At 39.8% G+C, this 27,868-nt stretch overlaps 1 protein-coding gene across 1 annotated transcript in view; it reads left to right on the top strand.

Moving 5' to 3' along the window:
* PLCL2 (phospholipase C-like 2) overlaps window positions 1-27,868 on the top strand; it is a 247,028-nt gene that overhangs the window by 179,807 nt on the left and 39,353 nt on the right. The window contains exon 4 of the mRNA XM_006840000.1: window positions 11,246-11,321. Within this exon, the coding sequence (XP_006840063.1) occupies window positions 11,246-11,321 (76 nt within the window). The remainder of the gene's footprint in view (window positions 1-11,245; window positions 11,322-27,868) is intronic.

Raw genomic sequence — 27,868 nt, 5'->3', positions numbered from 1 at the left:
CACAGTTGAACTAAGCTTACATGATGCCAAAAAATTGTTTTGGATTTAGTAGGTTTGACGATTTAACCTATTATGCTTCAAAACCCAATTGAATAGAAGAAATTTCTGTTTAAAAAAAAAAAATTCAGAAAATATTTAAAAATACTTTCCCTCTTAGTTCTGCCATAATATTTGTTTTGAAAATGCAAATGTGTTCAAACATGATGGATAGATTAGGCATAGCACAAAGTTCACGTTTTCTTATGCACAGTTGTGTCCTTAAGAAATACTAAGTGAGCACAGAAACCTGTTCCCAGGTGAACTGGACACATACACATGCTCCCAACCTCAAACATGTACCAGCTTCTTTGGTTCACTCCATGTTATGAGCCACACCCAGTTTCAACTAAGGTAGAACTCCACATCCTAAATGAGTTAACCTATATAGGGGCTCTTCGTAAATTCTGTAAACTATGAAGTCCTTTACAACTGTAGGAGGTTGCCATTGTTTTACCCCATCTGGTTTACCCTCCACATCATCTTTGTCTCTTCTTCTTGTATCCACAGCACATCAGCATTGAGTCCTGCTCTGTCCTTCTATACCCTTTGAATGTCACCCTTTCCATACCAGTCCCTCTGCCTCCTCTCACGCCTCCCTTGCTTGCCTCCCTCCTTTTCTTCCTTTGCGTGATCCTCACTCACGACCCTGAAATTCCGCTTGGATCCCAACACTTCTCTGCTTCAAATCATGAAGGCTTTGGGATAAAGTTTAAACTCCACAGTGTAGAATTCTGTATCCAATTTGGCATTGTGCTTGCTTTCTAACCGCATTTTCTACTTTGCTGTAACATGAGTGGGAAAAGAACATAACTACATTTTCCACTGCTTTATATCATGCGCCTCCCCCGTCACACCTGCAACAGGACCTTTTAGAGCACCCCAATACACTGCTCTCTGCACACTTGTTAACAGTCCACTGCTACTTCTTGTCTGGCAGGTCTTTCTTTCTGAAATAAAGTATTTCTATCATTTACATAGTGATAATGTGTAAGTGGGAGTGAGGTTTCATAAGGAGACCAGAACGAGTTACTCTGGAAACGGTTTGGGTTTGCTGTTTGGAAAGTGTTTTCAGAGTGACCTTGCTGGAAGAGATGATGGCCACAGCTATTAATGTCATGGCAAACATCAGCCCCTGGGAGGTAACCAGCTGCCTCTGCCCTCCCCTACTCACAGAATGTGGCCCCAGTCTACCATTGGGTAAAATGGGAAGGGGGAATGGGTTCAATTGTAGCATACTGCTGGGCAAAAGGACTCCCACAGTGATACTGTGTTTTATATTATTTGCAAGTATTAACATATTTTCCAACAATAACTTCATAAGTGCTTTTTCTTCCTTCAGCTCAACGTTGTAACATTTGCTATGCTTGGAAGTTTTAGTGTAAGAAAATGTTAACCCCTGAATCTCACTTTAGAGGTCTAGGACCCTCGAGTTTCTGTAGTTGGTTCTAAGGTTCTTCATTCTCAAGGTAATAAGAACTGTAAAGTGTTAATAAAAAAAAAAGGAAAAAAAAAAAAGAAAGACTGCACTGCAAACCCTGAAGGATGCTTCTTTCCAGAGCTCAGAAAGAGGCAGCAAAGCTTTACAGTCCTGGGGGGAATTGCATGCTTCTTATTTTCTGTCCCAGTTGTGATGTGAGTGAACTGACTCGATCTGTAAGGCTGAGTGGACAGGCTTGACAATCCACCAGTAACATTGTGCTGTAGAGGCTGTGGTGTCAGATCATTCTGATTAGAGAAGTCCAAGAAGTCTGCAGCGAATTACTTCCTGAAGACGTCACCCTTCATTCTCTTAGGGAGATTTGTTTTTCATCCCAGAGGTCCTGAGTGGCAGGTTGTACTTTGACCCACTCCTCCTGGGTCTGTTCTGAACTTGATTTTGCCTGAAGCTATAGTTGACACCTGTGCATTCACTGTGTTACCAATGCTTCACATGGATGTCCATGGTGACCTTTGAACTCTTGAGGATTTAGTGGAGAGTTGGGGGACAGGTACACTCCATAGTATAAGGCCGTGACACATGTGAGAATAATGGTCTTTATATATGTTATGTGAGTTTGAGAAGATATTTACCTGTTACATATCAAATAATCATAGGAGCTGCATAAAATGGGAAGAAGCCTTTTTTGCTGTGTAATCATTTCTCTCTTAATACAATTTTAACACTTCTCAAACTTTGTCACTTAATTTGAAACAGCACATCTGTGTGATGAATGTGGGGACAGACGAGTGAAGTGAATGGGAAGAGTGCATTTTCTGTCTGAAACTAAGGTTTTAAGCAAAATAAGGGGGAAGAAAATGTAGAACTTGAAAGTTGTTTTTACTAAAACTTCTTGCACCCAAGGACTTAAAATTATCGATGAGCTTCGTTTGTAATTATGATTGAAGCCTTGGAATAAAAGGAAGTCTAGAAAATTGTCCAAAATCAGACATATGATCTTTACATAAAATCACAGAGGTGTTTATTCCCCCAAAGAATATCATCCTAGTTGATACACAAGTTTCAAAGCTGAAAAACAAAGCAGCAGCCCATAGAAATCTAGCAATATATAGCATAGTAAAATTTCTTTTCAAAACCCCATCTATAAACAGAGACATGCACCCTATAGGAACATGGGAGTTACTTTCAAAACACAGAATTCTTATGAAAGGCATTCTGGTTTCCCTAATAAAGAAAAACTGTAAAATTTCTTACTTACTTTGTCTTTAGTTGAAATTTCCTGCATTTCCTCTGCTTGAGTCCGATATTAAAACCCTATGCTAGAATTGATGAAATTTTTGAAATGGGTTTCTGGACTGTTTTAAATAGATGTTCCTGGATGAGGTCCAGACATTTAGGAGATATTAGTAACTGGATACTAATATAAAATCCATTAGCAACAACTATAGGAAAGCATCTTGTACGGCATACACAGTGGGAATGTCCACATGGTGGGTTACTAGGACTGGCAGCAGGATGGTTAATAGGCTGCATCAAGAACTTACAGAAGCTCACTGCATGGACTCAAGTTCGACTCCTAGCGACCTTGTGTTTCTGAGGCTGTAAATCTGTCTCTGCAAAGCAGCTGGTGGGTTTGAACCACCAACCTTGCAGTTAGCAGCCCAATACCTATCCTACAGTGCCACTAGGGCTCTTGTACATTTAAAGCAAATTGAAGGAATTAGCTGCGTTGCATTAATACAAGTACTGCTTAGCAAATCCACGACTCTCTTTGGCCTAGCATTATATTGCTGTAACGTACACAGAGAAGCCATGGAAATGTAAAACTGTTTTTCCTTTTGTGTCTCATCTCTTAATGCCACTCATCACACTTGTACTTCCGTCTCATTTGTGTTGCTTATTCTAGTAATTTCACATTAAAATAGAAATCAGTTCTTTCCTGTAATAATGAATTGTTAAGTAGAGCCATGTAAATTGTTGATGGTTGTCATTTTTATAGAAATATTTTCACTTTATAGAAATATTATTTTCAAAGCAATTTTGGGTCCGTGTTGAGGTTTGAGATGATTGATACTACTGTAGTGTGTGTGGATCCTGTCAGGGGTTTGTATATTCCCTTCTGATTTTGAACATCGTTCCCTGTGAGATACCTGTTCCTCTTGTTTTCTACCTGTGCAGCTGCTACACATGCATCAGGGTTTTGTGGAAAGAGTGGGAGGTTTGGGTCAAACAGAATACCACCTTCATTAGCTATTAACTACAGTTTCTTTGTTTATTACCAGATAACCTTGGGAAAGCTGCTGAATCATCAGGTGTTCAGTATTCATACCTGTAAATAAACCTATCTCACATGAATTCATTAAACAAATTTAGAAAGTACCAAGTAGAGGAGCCATTGAATTACTGTCGTCTTCCTTCATTCAACCATCACTTGTCCTATTTATGTTGTTGTTGTTAAGTGCCGTGGGATCAGTTCTAACTCATAGCAACCCTGCTTCCGAGGAGTAGCTGGTGAGTGTGAACCGCCGACGTGTGGTTAGCAGCTCAGTGCTTATCCTGCAGCACCACACCAGGATTCGTGGACTATTCATAAGCACACTTTATTATAAATGTGCAGACCCAGACAAGTTCATTCAGTACTATCATGTTGCTCCCTGCTGTATCCTCAATGGCATGTTCCATGCATTCAAACCTATTTGTCAGCCAAATGAAGCAAGGAGCCAGCCAGCTGGGCAAGGTAGGAAGGAGAATCCAGCGCCTGCCCTGCCCTCTCAGCCAGCTGGACTCTTAACTGAGTGCTCTTCCAGGAGCTCTCGGTGCAGAGTTTCTTCAATAATATAATATTTCCAGGGGCGTTTTCTAGGAGAACTTACACAAATGCTGCAAGGGTTGAGAAGTAATGAACTCGTGCTGTGGACAAGAACTACAAACTATTTACCACAAGTTAAGCTCCTTATAAATATGTTCATCAACTATTAAAAAGAAATCAACTGGCAATTTCTTCCCTCAAAGAAGGAATTGAAAACACTTAACAGGAGACCAAAGTGAATCACCTGGGCTTGGATCTGAGTGGGGCTTCTCCCTGTCTTGTCTGAGTCCTGCTGAGTGTTTGCTGTATATCTGCCTTCTCCTAGACTGATTCCCTCTGGAATGCTCCTCTAATACTACCTGCAAAAGGGCTGCTGCTGTTTACATCTGTGGCATTGTGGGTTACATGTTGGGCTGCTAACTGCAAGGTCAGTAGTTCAAATCCACCAGCCACTCCACTGGAGAAAGAGGAGCTTTATGTTCAGCCTCAGAAACCCACTATGAGTTGGACTTCACTCAATAAAAGTGAGTAGCACCTGTTAAGCACCTGCCTCTTCACTGAACCAAAAGGTCATTTGAGGTGCAAGGTCGGTGATTCAAACTCAGCAGCCACTCCTTGGAAACCCTATACAGGGTCTTTGTGAGTTGGAACCAACTCAATGGCACTTAATAACAGCAACTAATAAGGATTCTTGGTATGGTGCTGTGGGATACGGTCTGTTTGAACCACAAGCTTGACAGTTCAAACTCAACAACTGCTCCTCAGAAATCCTATACAGGGTCACTATGAGTCTAAACCAACTCAGCGGCACTTACCAATAACAACTAATAAATTAGGAGTGATGGATTCACTCTCATTATCTGGAGACCAACACCTGTATTCAAGTCCAAATCGCAAACAGACTTGACTTCTTTGGGGATCAGCATGGACGCCATGATACCAACAGTGCAGCAGCATTCAGTATCCCATCCAACAGCCATGGCTTGGGATGTTTAACTCTGTCAAACCACACAAGCTGCAGGAGCTACATTTATTGTGATGCATTTATTCATCTGTCTTCTTTTCCTGCCGTACTTCCAGGGCCAACAAGTTTTCTCTGTACATGCTCAGCACTGAGCTTAGGGGTCCCTTACATAGAAGACCCTCAGTAAAGGACTAATCCAAAAATAAACCAGTAAGCCTTCAAGAAGCACAGAGCAACATCCAGAATCTTCTGAGATGGGAAATGTCCACTTGAAAGGACAAGTAGACCAGCCTGGAACAGCTAGAAGAACAGAAGATACTTCTTGAAAGAAAGACCGACAGGAAAAATACAAAACAATTTAGGCAGCCCGACTGATTACTACAAGAACAAGCAAGTTGCTCACCCAGGAGATATTAAGGCAAGTGGTTGGGTCCCCTCAGAGCAAACCCCTTTCCAAAACTAAGACTCAGTGGGAATACACGCTCTGATTGGTGACCACATTCATCACTGATAAGGGGAAGTGAGGGAAAAACAGCAACGAAGCTGTGAGCTAAGCCCCACAACGTTCCATAGACTCCTGTGAACCCAGGTGGAGACCTGATTGGCCAGCAGTATGGCAAGACCTAGGGACTCCTCGGCCCAGAGTCAGTGACATAGCCACAGAGGACTAGAGAGGAGAGTGAAGTCTCCAGCTGATAAGAAAAGAGGGCATATGCATAAGAACACCCATACTTGCAGATAAAACCCACTTGACCTGACTTCAATGACTGGATGATCAGAGCTCAACTAGAAGAAGAAAGAAGAGGGGAAAAAGAGTAATCTGATACAATTTAGTGAACTTGACCTACGCCTATGGATGCAGTAGCTCAAAAGAGGGAACAAATCTTTACAGCAAGGATCATTCCCACCCTCTCCATACACAGAGTAGACAGGGATGGGCAACTTGGACATTGGCTACACAAAATGGGGGAGCTACAAAGGCAAGAAGTGACTGGCTTACAAGCTTTCAAGAGGAAGCCTAGACCCAGAGGGCGTGGAGGAAGGTAGAATCTGAAAGGAGATGTGGATAGGTCTCTTGTGATACAATAGTGAGTAACTGTTATCAGGACTGACTGTGAGGGCTTGAAATTTAAAGGTAGACATTTTGTAGCAAAAGGAGGGGAGTGAGTGACTTTGCACTCTAGAAGAGGAAGTCCCTGGGACTGTCAAGGGAGAAGAGCGGACAGTGGGAACCCTACCCAGAGAAGCAGTGACACCAGAGATGGAGGTAGAGAAGGTGATATGGAGAGATGGAGTGTCTGGGGACTTTAGACCCAGAGAGGGAGAGGGGCTGTGTGCTGATGATGGGAGGGTCAGGCTTGCAGGGTATACCCTTTGGTTGGTTGATGATGCATGGAGGGGATTGTGACCATGGCAATGAAACGATATATGATAGGATGAATGTAAAGCTAATGTTCTCCCATGTAAACTATCACATAATTCACAATAAAAGATTTAAAAAAAAAAAAGAAGAAGAAGAAGAACAGCACACTGGAGGCCAACAAGCTTCCACAACCTGCCGTCTGAGATGGACACCCATCTCTTAAGCCTAGCATCTGTTTTATAGCTGAAGGGTAGATAATTACCGGCTTATTGCCTCGCTGGGCTTTATTACACCAGGCTTTTCAAGTAAAACTGAATTAGTATTGTGTGTTTGAAACCTTGCCAGTGAACATATGAAAGGAAAACATACTCATTCTGCTAATTGTGGGCTTCTAGAAAATGGCCAGCCAGGCCTTCTGGACAAGCAAGGAGTCTGCTGACACCTACTATTTGTGAATCTTCACTGCGTAACTACTTCACATGCAGCCTTTCCTTTCATCTTCATGTTATTCGGTGCACAGTGTCTGTGATTCAGTAGTGACTCAATAAAGTTTAATATCTAGATAACCATGCTCATGAGTAGCAGAACCCAGGTTTGAACCCATATAAATCTCAGTATGACTTTGTCTTGACAACCTTTCACCTACAGATTGTACATGAACACCTGTGCTTACTGCTGATGTTCTATTCTCCTACTTTCCTTCAGTATTTATTCATGTGTTCTTTCCATGACTTCTTTTTGTTTGTTTCTTTTTCCTTTTATATGATGGAGACACCATTGGCCAGTTCTTTGATACTGGGCTGTGACAACCACTATCCTTGTTTGAAACAGTCCTTGCTTGTTCATATCTCTCATTTGGCCTGACATCAAAGCTGAAAAAGGTTACTGATGATGGTATTGAACTTTTTCACTATGCAAATTATGTAATGATACAAATGACTTTATATTAGTTTAATAAAATACTTTATCAGTGCCCATTGAACATGTCGAGCAGTAAAGTATATTTTTGGTTACAGGAATGACTTAAATCTTGAAGAAGAAGAATGTGACAATATTGAACTCCAAAGTGCAGACTCTACCACTAGGCTTTGGGAAGATTGGGGCTGTATGCCATATGCCACTGTGTTCCCTATTCCTACCCAGTGATCACCTGTATCAACCCTCCATGAATAAAGAGTGAAGACTTAAATGCCTTCTTTGGCCTCCTAACCTTCCATTGTTTATTGTCATTTTATTAGAACAGTGGAAGTTGATAAATGCTGTTTGACTAACTTTCAGGATCTAATGCACTTGCTAAAAGGCATGTTGGTTATGCTTTAGCTTAATTAAGTGTAATTAATCAAAATATGATATTCTCTGAGTTGTAGAAATAATGCTTCCTACGTCTATTTAATTATTCTAAAACAATTACAATGGCAGTTACTGATAAATGCTTTCAAGAATGGCAAAGCAAAATGTAAAAGGATGGAGAATGATAGATGGGTGTCTGTTGTTACACGATAATAAGGTTGTCATGTAAAATATATGGATAATATTGTAATGTAAAGAGAATGGTATAGCACTGTAGAATAAGCTCTGGACTGCTAACCACAAGGGTGACAGTTCAAACCCACCATCTGCTTCTTCAAAATCCCTATATGGGATCCCTAGGAGTCAGAACAGTTGACATTTAACAACATTATAATGTAAAGTACATTTAAGTATAAAAAATTAGAATATATCCTAAGGTGAGCATCATAATCATGCTATAATGAATCATAAGAACTGAACCTGGCTGTACCACTTTCATCGGACAGTATCATCAATATCCCATGAAAGTAAAAGTTTGCTCCAGGTAATTCAAAACCAGCTGCAACTGTACATTGACTGAGAACTGCCAGAGGATCAAGCTGAGTTCACAAGAGGACATGGAAGGAGGGATGTCATTGCTGACGTCAGATGAGTCTTGATTGAAAGCAGAGAATACCAGAAAGATGTTAAGATGTTTTGATTGAAAGCAGAGAATATTAAAAAGATGTTTACTTGTGCTTTATTGACTACGCAAAGGCTTTTGATTGTGTGGGTCATGACAAACTATGGACACCATTGCAGAAAATGAGTATTCTGGAACACTTCGTTATGCTCAAGAGGAACCTGTGCATAGACCAAGAGACAGTTGTTCAAACAGAACAAGGGAACACTGAATAGTTTAAAATCAGAATAGATGTATACCAGGGTTGTATCTTTCACCATATTTATTCAATCTGTATGCTGAGAATATAATTCAAGAAGATGGTTTACATGAAGAAGTACATGGCATCAGGATTGGAGGAAGACTGATTAATAACCTACAATATGCAGATATGATACAACCTTGCTTGTTGAAAGTGAAGAGGACTTAAAATACTTACTGATGAAGGTCAAAGACCACAGCCCTTGGTATGGGTTGCACCTCAAGATAAATAAAACAAAAATTCTCTCCACTGGACCAATAGGTAACATCAAGATAAACAGAGAAGAGATTGGAGATGTCAAGACTTCATTTTGCTCAGATCAACCATCAAAACTTATGGAAGCAGCAGTCAAGGCAAATCTGCTGCGCAAGACTTTTAAAAATGTTCAAGAGTGAAAATGTAAGTTTGAGGACTAAAGTGCACCTGACCCAAGCCATGGTATTTTCAGTAACCTCATATGCATGTGAAAGTTGGACAATGAATAAAGAAGACTGTAAAAGAATTGATGCACATGAGTTATGGTATTAGAGTAAAGGAGAATTATATTAAAGGTACCATGGATTTCCAAAAAAACAAACAAATCTGTGTTGGAAGAAGTACAACTAGAATGCTCCTTAGAAGCCAGGATGGCCAGACTTCATCTCTCATACTTCAGATATATTATCAGGAAGGTCTTGTCACTGGAGAAGGACATCATGCTTGGTCAAAGTGGAGGGTCAAAAAAAAAAGGAAGACCCCAAGTAAGATGGATTGGCAGAGTGGCAGCAGCAATGGTCTCAAATGTAGCAACAATTGTGAGGTTGGCTCAGGACTGGACAGTGTTTTGTTCCATTGTACTTAGAGTTGCTCTAAGTCGGTACCGATTTGATGGCACCTAACAACACCATAACCGTGTCATAGTGATTATAGAGCCAAAAAGATTATTTCAAGCAAGTATTTTTTCAGTTATCTGGCAGGGTTTCAAATCATTTCTTCCCTGTTCAATCATGGCCAATGACATGAAACCAGATTTGTGAAATGTAGGTGAACTAGAATGATAACTGCAACAGGAAAAATCACAGTTCAACACCTTGGCCAAAAACTTAAGTCTGCCTGTTAGGAAAGAAGGGTGTTGTGCACATTGCATAGCAACCAAATCTCTTGAAGAGCAAAATTGGAAACAACAGTTCGCCATTCAAAGATGGCAGCAACTGTGCCACTTTGAAGGTTTGTCAGCCTGCCTCCAATCCAATCTCCCACATCAATTTTCTAAAAGGATTCACTTGGACTTGGCAGAGTCCAAGTCTCACATTCCAAGGCTTCAGCCCCCAATTTTTCCTTTTTCCAGTTACCATTCTGTTTCACCCAAATTTTTAAAAAAACTTGCATTTGTGCTGATTTCTTTGTTGGACATGATTTGAACTGGTTTGAAGCAGTTTGAAGCCCTGCTTCTTGTTGTGTAAAAAGCTGTGACCTAATCCTTTCTCAGGTCTCCTTGTGTAGCGCTGTAGGATAAGCACTGAACTGAGAACCACAAGGTCAGCAGTTCAAACCCACCAGCTGTTCCTCAGAAATCCTATACAGGATCACCATGAGTTGGAACCAATTTCACCACACTTAACAGCAACAATAACAGTCCTTTCTGTGGCGTCATGGTGTGGCCCTGTAAGATAATGCACTGGACCACAAGGTTGGTTTGAACTGTAAGGTTGGCGGTTCAAACTCACCAGTCTCACTCCTCAGAAATTCTGTACAGGGTCGCTATGAGTCAGAACCGACTTGACGGCGCTTAACAGCAATAGCAGCAATCCTTCTCTTACTAGAGCTTGGGCTTTTGAGACCAGCACATGCAGTTTAGAACACAAACGCAAACATTTTTAAATCATTGCTGTGATAACATTTAAAATAATATGTGGGGAGGCATCATTAATGATGAAAAGAATCAAATAAATGTTATTTTTGATCCACATTGCAAGTTTTTAAACTGATTTTCAGATGAAAGCATTTTGGCAGGCATAGTTGAGATGCGTTGGTGTTAGAGCTTTATATAAGATAAAGTTGCCAGTTTTGTTAAAATGAATGACTGGAAATGTGATTTGAAATCCAGAGCAGTTGTGTATACAAGTTTATTTATGGTACTTCCACTCTGAAATGGCTCAGTGTGATATCGCCTCAAGGTTCAAATTTCATGTTGTGCTAGCCTAACCACACCTGGAACATAATATAGTCCTGTTTAAACTGTTACATCAGGATGTTTGACTTTATTGTTTTCACAAAGGATACATATGTATTTAGACTTGAGGAGTGGGAGTAGGTCAAAGGCATTTTGCTTCCTCACATCACTTCCCCCTGATTTTAGGGGGAAACTATCAAGAATTACTTCGGGATGGTATCGGATACTTGTTATATGTAACCTTATATCTGAATGTTCTCTTTGCAGATGATACAGTCCCTCAAGGCATTGATTGAAAATGCAGATGCTGTGTATGAAAAAATTGTACATTGTCAAAAGGCTGGTAAGTGAAAGTTGTATTCCTCTTCTTCAAATTTAGTAACATCATATATTTTGCCCATGTATCTTAAGCAATGTTATCAGTTCTTTTTTGCTATCATATCAAGAAAATCAGATCTGAAAAATTTGCCACGATCTAAAGGAAATATGGGTTCAGTGGTTTTCAAGCCTGAATAGCAAACTCATCTGGGAGAGCTTTAAAGATATGTGGCCATGAGTCTGTGGTGAGGTTTGGGAATTAATAGGTGTTCAGAGTTTCCAAGTGTTTATAATGTGCAGCCAAATGAGGAACCCTCACACCAGTCTGTTCTTCAGGATTGCCTATGCCAGTCCTTGTAGCATTAGTCATGACTTGTGGATACGTAGTACAACAGGTGAAGCTTGAGGGGAAAGCTGTAACAGAGAAAGAATGTTTTCTTAAAAAATGAGAATGGGACCCAGTTACTAACCCTTGACATGTTTTAATGTGTTGGCATTTTTATTTACAGATAAATTATCATCCAAATTATAAAATTCTACTTATGGAAACAACCACCTAGCTAATTTTAGCTGTGGAAACGCTAGAAAATATCAAATGTTCTCTGCTGTAATAAGTGTAGACAAAATGGAACTCTTTCAGGTTTCAAAATTTGAGTGTCAATTTAGAAAATTCTTAACCTGAAGAATATTTATCAATCATAAATTTAAAATATTTTTTCTTAATTTCTAAGGTTTTTGGTTACAGATTGTTGTTGTTGTTAAGTGCCGTCGAGTCGGTTCCGACCCATAGCGACCCTGTACAGGGTTTCCGAGGGTGTAAATCTTTACGGGAGTAGAAAGCCTCATCTTTCTCCCGCGGAGCGGCTGGTAGTTTCGAACCGCTGACCTTAAGGTTCGCAGCCCAATTCGTAACCTCTACGCTACCAGAGCTCCTTTTAATACTCTTACAGATACCATTCTTTAAAGTCAAGAAACTATAGCTGTTAACTTAGCCTGGGAAAACATATTTCTTGTCTCAGAAATGAACCTATTTAAAATATATTGAAGATAAAGGTATATGTGGGGTTTTTTTATGTTTAACAAAGGCATATTTATATTTAGTGACTAATACTCTAATAATCTGCATCTTCTTATATTTTTCACCTCATTAGAAAAATATTATTAGCAAAGTGATCTTCAAGTCCTTTTGGGGCTAAACCTCCCTAAAATTCATAGCTGCAGATAATTGCTTCAAACACCATTTTATCATACCCGTCACAAACTATATCCCGTAGTTTCCCATAGTTTCCTGGAGTTATTCTAAGTTCCTAATACCCTATCAACTGACCCACCCACTTTGTCATTCTTATGTATTTATTAATTAAAAAAACCAGCTATTCATTCATATAGTAAATATCTTTTAAATGCCCAAGTAGTCTGGTGACACTGTAGAATAAGAATTAGACTGCTATCCAAAAGGTCAACTGTTCAAACCCACCATCCCCTCCTCAGGAGAAAGATGACGCTTTCTGCTCCCATAAAGGTTTATAGCCACAGAAACCCTACACAGAGTTGCTATGAGCTGGAATCCACTGGATGACAACGGATTGGGTTGTTTTAAACTTCTATTATGCGTGAGGTACTTGCATACCAAAATATGCAAAAATAAGCAAGACTGTGTTTTGCCTTTTAGAACCTTAAAATTAAGCAGGATTTGTGAAAGTAAGCACACATTTAGTAGGACTTAGTCCATGAAAGGACACACATTTAGTAAGCCCTTACTGTGTGTAGCTCAGTAGTCTGAACATGGTTTGCAAGGCTGTGGGGAGCCATTGGCTTTAGAGCAGAGGGGAGAGGAACTGAGCATTGAGTTGATAACCGAGTAGTGGCTGTATGCAGAATATTATGGTGATAGAACCCACCAAAGGTTCTATCAGTAGGTTGATGACAATGGTTAAGGAAGATGCTTAAGTCCAAGGCCTCTGGATGGACTAATAATATTTTGCTAATGAGGTGAATAAAAGAAGATGAGGATTTATTAGAGTATGTGACTGCACCTTTGAACTGGCCTTTCCACATTCTCTGGGAGTTTCTATTGAATCAGATTTTCATATTCCAGCACTTTGCCAATCTGTTTTGTGTGGGTTTTTTTTTTCTTCTTCTTCTTCTTCTTCTTTTAAATTTGTCTCAATATTCATCTAGGAGACCTTTAAGATTGATTTTACTCAGCCATTCTATTAAACTCTTTAGTACATTCATTTGCTTCACTTGATAGCACTTCTTTAGTAATTGTGTATTTTATTAATGTGCTCCATCTTCTAAACAGGATAATAACCTTCTATGGTACCCAGAATGCATCTTGAGTTACTCTTTGTATTTTACCCATGACATCTGTTCTAGCATTCTGTGCAGTCTTCACCCAAATAGTAACTGACTAAATGTGATTTGACTGTTATTAAGTATTTGAGTCTATTAAACACATGCATCATTATGAGAATTGTGAACTATTAAAACTTGAAACTACATTTATCAGAAAAAAATAACTGTATTAATTCAGCAATCTAAGTTATTGTCAATTCATTGCAACTTCATTGGTTTATGAAATCTGGTCATTTCTAGCACAGAGCTTCTTTTGATTTTAATGAAGACTGTGTTATGTTGTGTTGTATTTAAAATATAGCTTGTGTTTAAAAGGAGAAAAGACCAGTTCATGTGGGACTTTTATTGTAGGGTTAGGGGGAGAATAACCACTGTGCAATAGTTCCTGTTGCTCTGGGTTTAAAGATCTTTATGAATATTAAAGATTATCCTTTCATTTCGCAGTTACTGCTGAATGCCTACTCAGTCCTTCTCTTATCCTGAGGACTTATTTTAGAGTCCCTTGATCTTTTGTGTCTCATGTTTACAGTTTATCTTAGAGGCATCTAGTCATTAGTCAGATGAAGAATTGCTAATTTGTATTGGGCTCCAAAGACATTTGATTAAGATTTTAACTTTTGATAAGTAATTGTTATTCTGTTTGCAAAACTCTAATCTTGCTATGATAAAATGAAGTAATATAAGTCACCGAAGTGCTGCAAAAGAGGATTATTTTAGATCTATTTTAATCTTTTGAGCATAAATTTATATTCTTATTAGATAACCTTCGTTTAAACAATTAAATGGGAAGAAAAAGAAAGAGCCTCATCTTGACAGATTCAGATTCCTGAGTATGTGATGGATTTTTTAAGAGATGGAAATGTGTATGCTGATGTGGCTAATGGGAAGAGGGAATGGACAGTCGAGGAACACTCAGAAATAAAGACCTCCAATCACAGATATCCAAGAACCTTCAGGCCCTACTCTACAGATGACCCACAGGGATCCTGAAGGGGGACAGTGAGAACAACTGGGTGATAAACAGTTGGAGGCAGCTTGCACAACTCACTCTTTCAAGAAGAGAATGTAGCCCACTGAATTGGAAAGTTAAAAAGAAAGTTTAATAGGAAAACCTTGGCATGCTCCTAAGAATATAAACCATCCAGTGAAAAGCTGCGGAGAAAGACAATAAAAGAGGTGCAGCAGCGATTAGGACTAAAATGAGGAGGGAAGGAATCAAGTTCACATGTAAAACAGCTGACCTTGGAAAGGGGGAAGGACCCCTCTTTCTCTCTGACAATACAGAAAGTTGCAACATTTGAAGAAATTCTAAGAAAGAAAGAAGTGGTTTTCATTAAGGAGGTGGAGCAGAAAGTAGTGCTGTATGAGAACATTAGCTCTGGGGGAGAGGAAATGAAAGAATAGGTTAAGGACAGGGGTAAGAATGTGGGAGAGTTTGTCCAGAGGCAGAATTCAGTAATGTCTAGTAAAGGGAACCAATTAAATATTTGGCCCTGCAAGGATGACTTGGGATGAATGGGCTGCATATAGGTGAGAAAGATGGAAAAGTAATATACAGCATGGCTGTATTAGGGTATGAATTAAAAAGTATTGCTTCTGGACTTTCAGTTCATACAGGCTTGAGTTTATTCCGAACAAAACATGTTTCAGCATGTCTGTCTGATCAGTGAATGACTGCAGACAAGTTGTCTTAGTGATACACGTGCCTTAGTCTCATTATGGTCCCTTCAAAATAGAGGATACTTTTTGTGCCATGGGAAAAGACCATTTTGAGATCAGGGCTAATCCTAAATTTTTAACAGTACTCAAGTGAACAACTTCCTAAAGCTTTTCAACAAGTTTACAGGAATGCTTCCCCACAAAGAACAAAAGTCTTTAGATGGATCAGGCATTTTAAGGAAAATTGGAGAGACCTCAAATATGAGTCAAGACAGGGAAGACCATCACCCTTGATAAATGATGAAACTGGCTGAAGTCCAGAAGCTGGTAGAAGAGCATAGATTTACCACTGATGTGATAGCTACTGTAACTGGGATCCTATGTGCTTTAGGTTTTGAATTTTCAGAGAACATCTTGACTTCAGCAAGCTCTCAGCTTGATAGGCACTAGTAGTGCTGCATGAACATCGGCTAGCTCAAAGAGCTCATCTTTGCATCAGTCTTTTAAGTAAGATTGAAGCTAAATGAAGATGATGTAATGGAACAAATTATAACCAGGGACAAGTCTTAGATTTACCAGTATGATCAAGAAAGCAAGATCCAATGAAAATTCTGAAGGGATTTGCAGGGCCAATTAAGTTCCAGGAAGAAAGATCAGCTCAGAAGGTTATTGTGACCATTACTTGGAACTCCAAAGGGATAATCTTGACAGATTTTCTGAAAGGACACAGGATGCTCTTGGGGCCATATTATGAAGATTTTTTTAAGAAAATTGAAAACTTTGTTGGTGATAAAAAGGCCAGAAAACTCATGCTGAGGAATGCACTTGCTCATTCTTAGAGGGTATGAGCAAGGACTATCCTGTGAGAATTTCACTGGGAAATGTTACCCTACCTTACCCCACTCACCATATAGCCCTGATTTTACCCCTTCATATGACTCTTGCAGTCCAATGCTTATCCTACTGCACCCCAGAAAGCCAAGAAAAGACTTATGTTCTGACAGTGGGGAGGATGCAAATAGCAAAATTTTCATCCTTCCTATTGGAATTTAACAGGCAATACCTAAAAAAAAAAAAAAAAAAAAAAAAAAAAAAAAAAAAACTACATAAATATAAGCATGTTATGTAGAAGTATGGGCATACACACCAAAAACAGAAAAATCTCAGGCTACAGGGGTTGAATTTGACTGTTTCTGAGGAGAGAGAAATTGGTAACAACTATTTGATTCTCAAAACTTTGTGCATTTAAAGGTCTGGTAAAAATAAATAAATAAATAAATAAATAAAAGCTAAATTCTAGAAAGCAGGAAGGAGTCAGGAAGAGAAGCTGCTGAAAGAACTCCATGATGGAGGATGTTCCTGATTAACACCCATAAGGCCTTGGGGTCCTGGTGTGGTGCTGTGGGCTAATGCACCAGACTGCAAAGCCGTTTGAACTGCAGGGTCAGTGGTTCAAGCTCTCTGGCTGCTCCTCGGAAACCCTATACAGGGTCGCTATGGGTCGGAACCGACTCGACAGCACTTAGCAACAACAACACGGCCTTGGGGACAGTACTAGGTGAGCACGGGCAGAACAACCTCTGAGGTATCTCTGCCGGCCTTCTCTCTTATGGGCATACCCATTCCAGAGATGCTGATCATAGAGCCTGTTTCTTCTTCTAGCAGAAGAACTGGCTTCATGTACTTTCAGAATAACTGTTTGAAGAAAGGAGGAATCAAGCTCTAAATGAAAAAGAACCATGCTCACCCCAGCCCTATTTAAGTAGAAGGTTGTTGGTGATGGTGGTGTTGTTTTTAAGCTCTGAGGGATTCTTGTGCGTGGCCAGGGCTATATCATTACAGAGTAAAGTGGGATTTGAGGTAATTTCCCAAATAATTAAAGCTTTAATTGCCCTTCATTGTAATGAGTTTAATGGAAGCATTTCTATATTGGATTGGGTACATCCCTGCTTCCTTAAATTTGGTTTGCTAAAACTAATTTGAACTTTTTTCCTTGATGACTTGAGTCAGCTTGAGTGTGTTCCATTATCATGTGCTGTGATTTCATGTGGGGATTCCCAGAGGAACCCTTAGGTTGTGGTGGACCCTTGACCCACACACTTAATGAGCAGCCTAATCAGATCCTTTCCCCAGTGTTTACACTTTTATCCCTTCTCCTTTCATTCAGCTTTCTCGTCTCACTGCTAATTTATACTGCCTTCCTGACTATTTCTACACTGCTTTTTTTTTTCTTTTTCAATTTGCTGCTTCTAGTCTGCTGAGCAATTGGCATTTCCCCTGTGACCAAGTCTGCTAGATAGGCCTTACCTAAAAGTGAATTAGGATCCACCCCAAGCCCACGTGATAAGAACGAGCAGAATCCCAGGGTTTGACTTACATGATCTGGATTTAATGGCTCAGAGATCTTTTTTTTTTGGCAAACTCCGTGAGTCTCAGTGTGTTCTTAGGCTGAGGCTCCCAGATTAGTTAACTGGTCATCATCCGCCACTTGTTCACTCACATCACTATCTTGCCCAATCAGTAAACTGAAGTCATCTGTAAAGTTCATTTTGAAAGTACTTCACACGTATTCTGTTTGGAAACTTTTTCAAAAGAGAGCCTGAAAAGACAACCTTCTATCTTTTGTTTCGTGAACTTCAGAATCTTTCTCAACGCTTAGGTCTTAGAGATGTAAAAGGGATCCAGCGGACCTGTACTATCTCTTGCTGTATGAATGTAGTCATTTGAACCGGTCTCTGACTCACCTTAAGGAACCCTGGTAGTGTAGTGGCTTATGCTACACTTGGTGTATTGACCTTGGGCTCCTAACTGCAAGGTCAGCATTTCGAATCCACCAGCCCCTCTTCAGGAGAAAGATGAGGTTTTCTATCCCTGTAAGGACTTACAGCCTCAGAATCCCTGTATAGTGTCACTATGAGTGGGAATCGATTGACGGCACACAGAAGCAGCAGCTGCCTCACCTTCTTCCTTCAAAATGTGTAATGAACTGAAATCAATTGCATAAGCAGCAATTTTGAAATGGATCAAAATGATAGTTGTTTTACAGTGGCCCAATGACATATCAGTTGTAGCCCATTAGCATAAGTTTCAAGCCATTAAAGATGAGAATGGGACTCTCTGGAGGTCAGACACAGGGACCTCACGCTCAAACTTGCACAGCTCCTTTGCAATCCTCAGCATCTTTCCTCTTCTTCCAAGACTGAGTGTTGAATCACTGGAGCCTCTCTCAGGTACATTCCAATTAATTAACTAACCATTAGTGAAACTATGGGAAGCCAAGTAGTAGCATGTCAGTGGCCTATTTCTCTCCTTTTAATTTTCCCCAAAGGAACCTCCATCACTGATACAGGATGGTAGAGTAGTGATCATCAAGGGTAAGGGCAATTTGGGGGAAAACTTCTAATTAAGAAGCTGGTTCCTAGAACTCACTATCTGACCATGCCTCTCTGAGCTCCTGTACCCACTGCTTCATACTGCTGTAAGATTCGCACGTCAATTTTCATACCAGTGGTGCTCTTCCTGTATCTGATCAGAATCTCCTGGAGATCCTTGTTTAAAGTGCTATTTCCTTGCCTCAGCCCCAAAATATATAATATTTGGACTGGGGCCCAGCAATTTGCATATCAGTGAGCATGTTCAGGTTATGAGAACCTTTCTTTAAAGAGTAGACCAGAGCACACCCCTACCCCCCACCCTACCCGGGCCTTCCTGGTTCCTGCTCTGTATCTGAGTCTCCCCCCACCACCACCTTTTCCCCTCAAGGAGACCCATGATTACAACCTCTGTGACTGACACTTAATCATGTGATTGATTGAAAACCAAGTTATCTTCCTGTTGTTCTTCATGACATCTGTCACCAGTGAAGCTTCACCCGCGCCACAAATGAAGGGGAGGGGAGGGAATTGAGGGAGCCACTTGACCTTGTTGGGCTATCTGTCTTGTGATCAGATCTCATAGCAGGGCCTTCTTGTTATTTCCCCCTTCCTGCCTCTCATTGTAATCCTGTAGAGTGTCTGGGAGCATCATTTTTTATGTCATCTATAACTCTCAGGCTCATCTCAGTAGATGCCCTGCTCAGAGGCGTCAAGAAGGACTTTCATTAAGTAAGTAAGGCTGCTTTCAAGTCTGGTGCTTTCATTTTTAAAAAAATGCTTTTTTATTATTACTTTTACTAAACATGTCAAATCAAGGTGAGAACTACAGTTAGTATGAAGTCCATATGTAAAATTCATCACCTTCTCAGACAAATATAAGAAGGTTCAAACTAATGCATCTTTATCTATATATAGCCTGGTAAGTATCTATCCCCAGGTATAAAACTAAGAAAATGGCCTAAATGTTAGAATCTAAGTTTTTTCAATCCTCAAACTCTATGGTCTACAAATCCTGTAATACAACATAAATACAACGGGATTATAGTGGATACAAGTATTCAAACACAAATGAGAAGATTTCCGCTTTCTTATAAGAATAAGAAACCTGGAGCTACTTTAAATAACCTTGATGTCCATGCCATGTCAATAACATGTCATCATGCATGTTAACATCTTAAAGAGAAAACATAGTCATGCATTTGTAGAATGTGTTCAGTGTCAGGATTCTGTAATAAATATTTATTGGAGATACCAAAATAGGCATAATACAAGGTGTCTGCTACCATTGAAGTTATAAAACACATCCAAGTAAGTGGGATAGGTACATGTGCAAAAGAAATGTTTAAAAGGAAGCAATCCCAAAGGGTTTTGTTGGCAGAAAGGTGGATTTGAACTGGGAGCTTGAAGGAATGCAAGATTCATATAAGTAGAAGAGAAAGTCCAAGGCATTTTAGGTGGGCCAAAGCTTTGGAGGTTCCATCATCAAGGTGTGCTCTCAGTTCACATGAAATATATTGATCTGGTCCAAGGGAAGCAAACAGCAGAAATTTAGGTTGGAAATATAAGTGGGGTCAGATGATGGACATTCATTAATTCAAAGCTCTAAAGGGTTTGGACTTAACTGTTCTAGGCCAACATTTTCTGGAGCCTGATTAAAGGAACTATGAAATGGTTGCTTTTTGAGCAAAAGATTTCGTCATCAAATGTTCATGACACAACTTATTCCCCTTCTGAAGAATCTCAGTACACATTAGCATGCTAACTATCCTCCAGTTCAACTCAGTGTTTTCCCAAATTATTTGGTCATAAACCCTTGTTTCACGTTCTGTCATTGCCTTAAACAAGGACACTACTAAAGTCAGTGGAGAGTCACTAAGTAGTTAGGGACCTACTTGGAGGCTCATTGACTGGCTCATCTTTGTCCTTGGCCTTCCTTGTTCAAATACTATTCCCAGTAATGGAATACAAAGCTGGAGTGTTAAGTTAGGAAGAAATGGTTTTGAGTGTGTTGAGTGTGCAATCACTGTAGGATGGTCAAATGGAAATAACCAGTTGTTGAAGCAGTGATAGTGAATGCAGCGTAGTATGAAGGTCAGGGCCACAGAGAGAAATAGTTGTCATCTAAATGGAAGAGCTACTTGAGTGGATGAGTTTTCTAAAGAAGAAAGGGTTGGACGGAAATACACAAAACTCAATTATGATTGTGCTGTTATTGTTAAGTGCTGTTGAGTCAGTTCTGACTCATAACGACCCTGCATAGAGTTTCCAAGGAGTGACTGGTGGCTTTGAAAAGCTGACCTTGTGGTTACCAGTCCAGTGCTTATCATAATTGGATGTTTTACTTCAGCCTAAGAAACATCCCTGGCACACCTTATCCTTCACACTCTGCTTTACTTTGTTGTTTTTCTATTACAGTTGTTACCTTACAACATAAGGCATACTTTATTTACATTCATTGTTTATTGTCTGTCTTCCCTCAGCTAGAATATAAACTCTTTGAAGACAGGAATCTTTATTTTGTTCATAATGTATCAAACACCAAGAAGAGTGTCTGGCAGAAAGCTTGCACTCAATAAATAATTTTTGAATTGAATTGAACATAGAATGCTGCGGTTGTTTCTTCATTCATTATTCAGCAGACATTTATTGGATTCTTATGGTCAGTGTGACTAGAAGCTAGAGGATCCACAGATGATTTGGATACCTCCCCTCAGGGGGCTCCAGGCCAAGCACTGGAGAGTTGTGTGTGAACAGATCAGTACTACACGGGTACTAAGAACAACAGTGAGTGTGCATTAGATATCAGTGATGGCACAGAGGAGTGAGTGGGTTACAGTGGGACCAGGTTTTAGAGTTGTTGTTAAGTGCCACTTCGTCAATTCCGACCCATTGCAACTCTGTTATAGGGTTTCTGAGGAGCAGCTAGTGAACTTGAACCGCCAACCTTGCAGGTCAAATGGCTTTGCAGTCTGGCGCATTAATCCACAGCGCCACACCAGGGTCAAAAAGGTGTTTTTTTTAGGAGGCGAGACCAGTGAGGACAGGAATTACAGGTAAAGAGAAGAGCATATGCAGGTAAGAAAACCTGCCTAGGCAGCAGCCAACAACAAATATGGCTGGTGGCATAGGCAATGGAATAACACAGACCCAAGAACTTTAACAAAATTAACAACCACCACCACCAAAAACTCCAACAACAGCAATGTATTAGATTGCATTAAATAATTCTACATGGCAAAAACTATGTGAGGGGAAAAAAAATAGTAATAAATATCATAAATTTAGGGCTACTATAAAAAATAGAGAGAGTACTGGTGTGGCATTGTAGGTTAATGCATTGGATTGCAAGGTCACTTGGAACAGCAAAGTTGGCAGTTCAAGATCACCAGCTGCTCCTCGGAAACCCTGTACAGACTCACTATGAGTCAGAACTGATTTTACGGCCCTTAACAACAATAAAATATATAAGGAGCCTTGGTAACATAGTGGATTATGAACTGGTCTGCTAACCACAAGGTCAGTAGTTTGAATCTACCAATCACTCTTGGGAGATTTACAACCTCAGAACCTGCTCCCATGAAGATTTACAACCTCGGAAGCCAGATACAGGATTGCTATGATTCAGAGCCAATTCGGTGGCACACAACAACCACCACTACAAAATATATATAATAGTACAGTGGGCTACAAGTTGGGCTGCTAACCACAAGGTCAGTAGTTTAAAACTACCAGCTGTATGGCAGGAGAAAGATGAGGCTTTCTACTCCCATAAAGATTTATAGCCTCAGAAACCCTACACAGAGTTGCTATGAGTTGGAACCGACTCCACGGCACCCCACCACCACCACCACATAGCTATATTTCGTAAATATATGTATCCTACACATACGTAAGAAAAAAGCCAACAACGCAATGTTCACATTCCTTGCAAAGAAAATGGATACTTCACAGTACAGGAAATTCAAAAGACTCCAAAGCAAAATTTAAAAGGTATTCAACTTCTGACATAAAAGATGCAAACTGAAAAATTCACTGAGATTTATACATTCATTAATTTTTATTTTTTTTTTTTTTGAGTTGTGGTGTGGCGTTGTAGGATAAGCACTGTACTGCATGGTCATTTGAATCTCAAGGTTGGCAGTTCAAATTTACCAGCTGCTCCTCAGAAACCCTGTACAGGGTTGCTATGAGCTGGAACCAGCTCAGCAGCACTTAACAACAGCAACAATAACCATATATTGTTCAAGGTACAGGAAATAAATATTCATACAGTAATTCATGAAGCTTAAATCTAGTGAGAGGCAGAAAATAAACAAAAAGCAATTAAGTAAAATATTTAGTATGCCAGATAGTGATTAGAGGTCAGGGGTGCCGTGTAGAGGGAGGCTTTTTCAGTATGATCAGGAAAGGCCTCCCTGAAGTGTGACATTTGTGCCAAGTTGGGATTGGAAGTGAGGGAAGGAGCCATATGACTATCTGGGAAGAAATTGAAGAGGGATAATCATCTGAAATCCTCTAAGAAGAAACTGTGCACATAGACAATGAAGCCCTGGCCCTCCAATATGTAGATGTTGGAGTGGGTGGAGCAAGTAGAGAAAGTTAAGAGTGAGGGACCAGAGAGGTAGGAACAGAATGTTGTAATGTTCTGGAAGCTAAGTGAATGAGGTCGTACAAGGAGATAACCAGTCTTCATTCATCAGATCCAAACCTTTGTGTCAAATACTCCACAGTTTGATCACATGTAGGTCTTGATTGACTGGCAGATCCTCTCACATTGTTGGGAAGAATGCAAATTAGGTCCACACCTAGGAAAACCAATATATGTCAGAATTACAAATGCATATGCCCTCTGAGCCAGTACTTCCTTTCCAAGGTGTGGCGCTGTAGGATAAGCACTGAACTGCTAACCACAAGGTTGGTCGTTCAAACCCACCAGCTGCTCCTTGGGAACCCTATCCAAGGTTGCTATGAGTTGGAATTGACTTGAAGGCACTTAACAACAACATCCTGTCAGTAGTTTCATATACTTGGGGAATGCTGTATGCACAAACTTTTATTTATAATGTTGGGAACAACCTAATTGTGCAATAGAAGGTTAAATACATATGCTGATCCATTAAGATACAGTCATACAGTGAACACTATACTACCCTAAAAAAAATAATAAAAAACTGTATGTGAGTTTCAAAAAGTTTGTGGAAAAAATTAAAAGATGATGACATTCTTCCATGACCTTTTTGAAGTCCTCTTATATGCATTGATAAGTATGCCTATACTTATATATATACTGTGGTGATGGTTGTATGACACCGAGTCAGTTCCACCTCATAGTGACCCTGTATAGGGTTTCCAAGGCTATAATTCTTTACAGGGTCAGAAAGCCTTCTCTTTCTCCCTCAGAGCTGCTGGTAGATTCTAACTGCTGACCTGGTAGCTAGCAATCCAACCCATAATCCACTATGCTATCAGTATATACTATACACTTTACATGGAGTCCTGGTGTGGTGCTGTGGGTTAATGCACTGGACTGCAACGTAGGTTTGAACCGCACGATTGGTGGTTCAAGCTCACCACCCACTCTTCGGAAACCCTATACAGGGTCACTCTGAGTTGGGACCTGCTCGACAACACTTAACAACAACACATACATACATATGTAAGGAAGATCTTAATACAGTTTCAAAAAGTAAGGTGAACAGTAATTGTTATAAACGGTAGGGTAGGGAGAATAGCCTCTTGTTTGTTTGTGTTTGCATAAACTATCTCTGGAAGGATCCCTAAGAAGGAGTAGTAGTGGTTGCCTGATGGGAGGAAAACTAAGGTGCTGAAAGATGTGGAAAGGAATGTGGTAGGCCAGGTTTTCTAGAGAAGCAAAACCAGTGAAACATATGTATGTATGTATAGAGAGAGACACATATAATCAAGAAAAGGACTTACAATTGTGGAGTCCTAGGTCCCCAGCGGAAGAGAGAGAAAGAGTCCCACATGTCCATTATATTGGGAGCAAACCACACCCCCAAGGAAGCTTCCCTTTAATTGATTGGCTGCTCATCATAGAGCTAACAATGCTTGTATTAGATTTCATCATCATGAGGATAAGCACATCCCAGCTGGTGGTAGTGGTGGCTATGGTGTGCCGTGGAGTTGGTTTTGACTCATACTGACCCTGTAGAGGGCTTCCGAGGCTGTAAATCTTTACGGGAGCAGAAAACCTCATCTTTCCCCCGCAGGACAGCTGGTAGTTGTTTGTAACCACTATGGGCTACCAGCTGCTACTCTGGAAATTCTGGCCTAGTCAAGTTGGCACAGAACCCTAACCATTGCAGGGAGATAATTCACTGTATATTAATTGATACTACTAAATTTGTTGAACCTTATGACTATATACCTCTTTAAAAATAAAAGTTTTAAAAGGTGTAAGAAGAAAGAGAGACGTGGACAAGGTGAAGAAACAAGATGAAGACACATTACCTTATGTGATATGGTAATCATACCAAACCGTGGTAGAGGCGGAAAGAATTGTTTGAGTGGAAATCCAAACAAAATTGTTCTAGATATAAAAAACCAATCCTTAAGTATAATTGGGGTGAAGGTTTGTTGATTCCTCAGTGAAGTTAAATGAAGAGCGTCTTACTAACCACTTTATTGCTCATATTTACCAGTTGCCGTTGATTCACCTCCGACTCAGGGCAACCCCATGTGTGTCAAAGAAAAACAGTTGAACAGTGCTCCTTGAGGTTCCCAAGGGCTAATTTTCCAAAGTAGATTGCCAGCCCTTTCTTTCCAGTCTCCTCTTGGTGGACATGAACCACCAACTTTTTGGTTAGCAACTGAATTGAATTTATTAACTTTTTGCACTACCCAGAAACATTCTTCATAATACAGTACCAAAAGTGAGTCACCTGGCTGTGTTTATAATGGTATTTTAATTAGATTCCATAAAGGATTAAGAGTTATGCAACTTCATCTCATCCAAATTTATCCAGATGGAAGTGCTGGCAGAGGAAGGAAAACCTCCTTCATAGAATCCATTCACAAATTGTACTGCTGGGGATTTGGCACCATGGGGATCTTGTTCATCCATCTGGGTTTCGATGATATATTTAAGAGACCTGGTTTATCTATCCCATCTCGTGTAGAATGGGATTTAACAGCTCAAAATCTTATCTTAAAATAATTTGGCTTTTGCTAATGCCAAGATTGTTTGGGAAGAAGGCCAAGAAAGAGAGCCTACCAACTAGAACTATATAAAAAGTCATTAGGCATTTACACGCCTCCATGGGGGGATTATGACACAAATGCCCACCTGTCGGTGGTACACCCAAACTTCAGATGCTTGGAGATTTTGAGCAGAGCATATAGTTGGTAAATATTATATATTTTAATATTTATTATACATAAATTGGTTGGAAAATCATTAGCCATCCATAGTTCTTGAAGTATTATAATAGTGAGTCATAAGACCTTTACAATGAAGTACTGCTAAACACAATGAACTGTTAAACTGTTAATAGTGTTGAGAAGGTGGCCTCTTGACTGAGGTCCCAAGTTAACCCCCACCCCAAAAAAAAAAAACAAACCTATTTATTGTTGGCCATTCCATTCCGATGCATAGCAACCAACCCTATAGGATAGAGTAGAACTTCTCCATGGGGTTTCCAAGACTACACTCTTCATTATGTTCTACAAGAGCTCCTTTGAGGTCCCAAATAGACCTGCACTATAGGGAATCTTCAGGGATCCCTGGTGGCACAGTGTTTAACTGCTCGGCAGCTTGTGGAAAGGACGGCAGTTCAAACCCACCAGTTAACTTTGCGGGAGAAAGACATGGCAGTCTGCTTTAGTAGATTTACATCTCAGAAATCCTATGGGAGCAGTGCTGCTCTAGCCTGTGGGTCACTAGGAGTTGGAATTGACACTTGTGCAGTGGGTTGTAGGGACTCTTGTAGGTATTGTCCACTAATCCTAACTCAAAGGAATATAAAGTAAAATGTATAAACATACATACTTGTTTTTGTCAGTTCTTGAAAGATATTACACTTTCCTTTTGGTTTCTATTTTCAACACACATACACACACAAATATTTTTACACAGGTTATGTTTGGGATAGGGGAGCTTTTTAGGACCATGGAGTAAATTTTTCAGTTGAAAAACTAATCTTACCGGAGTGTAAGTGCAATATGTCTGTTTTATGAGTATTTTTAAAACTTTTTTTGCTTCTAAGAATTTTTAGCCATGTGGTATATGCTGTCGTTTGGATTCATATATTTTAGATTGGTAGAAAATCCCCAACCAGAATGCTTGAAAGGTTATCTGCTTTATGTTTGGCAAGAATAAATAGCATTGGTTTCAGTCAGAAGAGGAGATAGACAGAGCCATGTTTCTCACTGAATTTCTTTCAAAGCAAAAGTTCCCTTTTCATGTCTTTTATTGTATATATCGTGTTTCATGCATTTGAATGGCTACTGAGTTTTCATCCAGGTTCTTTATCTGTGATGGGAAGCAGAAAACCTGAAAGAAATGTTCTTTTTACAACATTCCACTGCTGTGGTTGCTACTATTAATTGGTGACATCTTGGAAAATTTGAACCCCTTTATGAATTTGCATAGCACATGATAGTTCATCTAGCAGCCTTATGTTTCATTTTATGTTGGTAAGGTTTAAGCCCCTGAGAAGGGGCACAACTACTTAGATTATGAAGTAGTGTGAAGGAATCATTGGAAAATTACGTGAATTAATTTCCAAAACATCTGAGCTGCTTACATTTTCAAGAGATGACGTAGGGAAAAAAATGCTAACTTTCAAAGGACATTTATTTACCTCAATGCCCAATATATATGTTTGCATGGCCATACCTGTCATAAAACTGTAACATTGTAGCTGTAAATCAAAAGGCCATGTGTTATATACACACCTTAATCCATCTAACCATTTGAGATCACAAGGGCAGCATTTATGCAAGGACATAGTTCAGAAGGCTTAGGAAAGAAGAAGGAATGGAAACAGGAAACACCTGGTGGAAGTGAGGTAAATGATAATACATAGTGGGGATTCAATCAGTGACATGCAACAACATGTGTATGGATTGTTGAATGGAACGCTGATTTGCTCTGTAAACCTTCACTCGATTGTGCAGTCCTCAGCATGGGCCAATGGCTTGGCCTTGTTCTTTGTTCACA

This window comes from Chrysochloris asiatica, unplaced genomic scaffold (genome assembly GCF_000296735.1).
Source record: "Chrysochloris asiatica unplaced genomic scaffold, ChrAsi1.0 scaffold00028, whole genome shotgun sequence".
Taxonomy (NCBI): domain Eukaryota; kingdom Metazoa; phylum Chordata; class Mammalia; order Afrosoricida; family Chrysochloridae; genus Chrysochloris; species Chrysochloris asiatica.
This window is presented reverse-complemented; position numbering and strand designations above follow the sequence as displayed.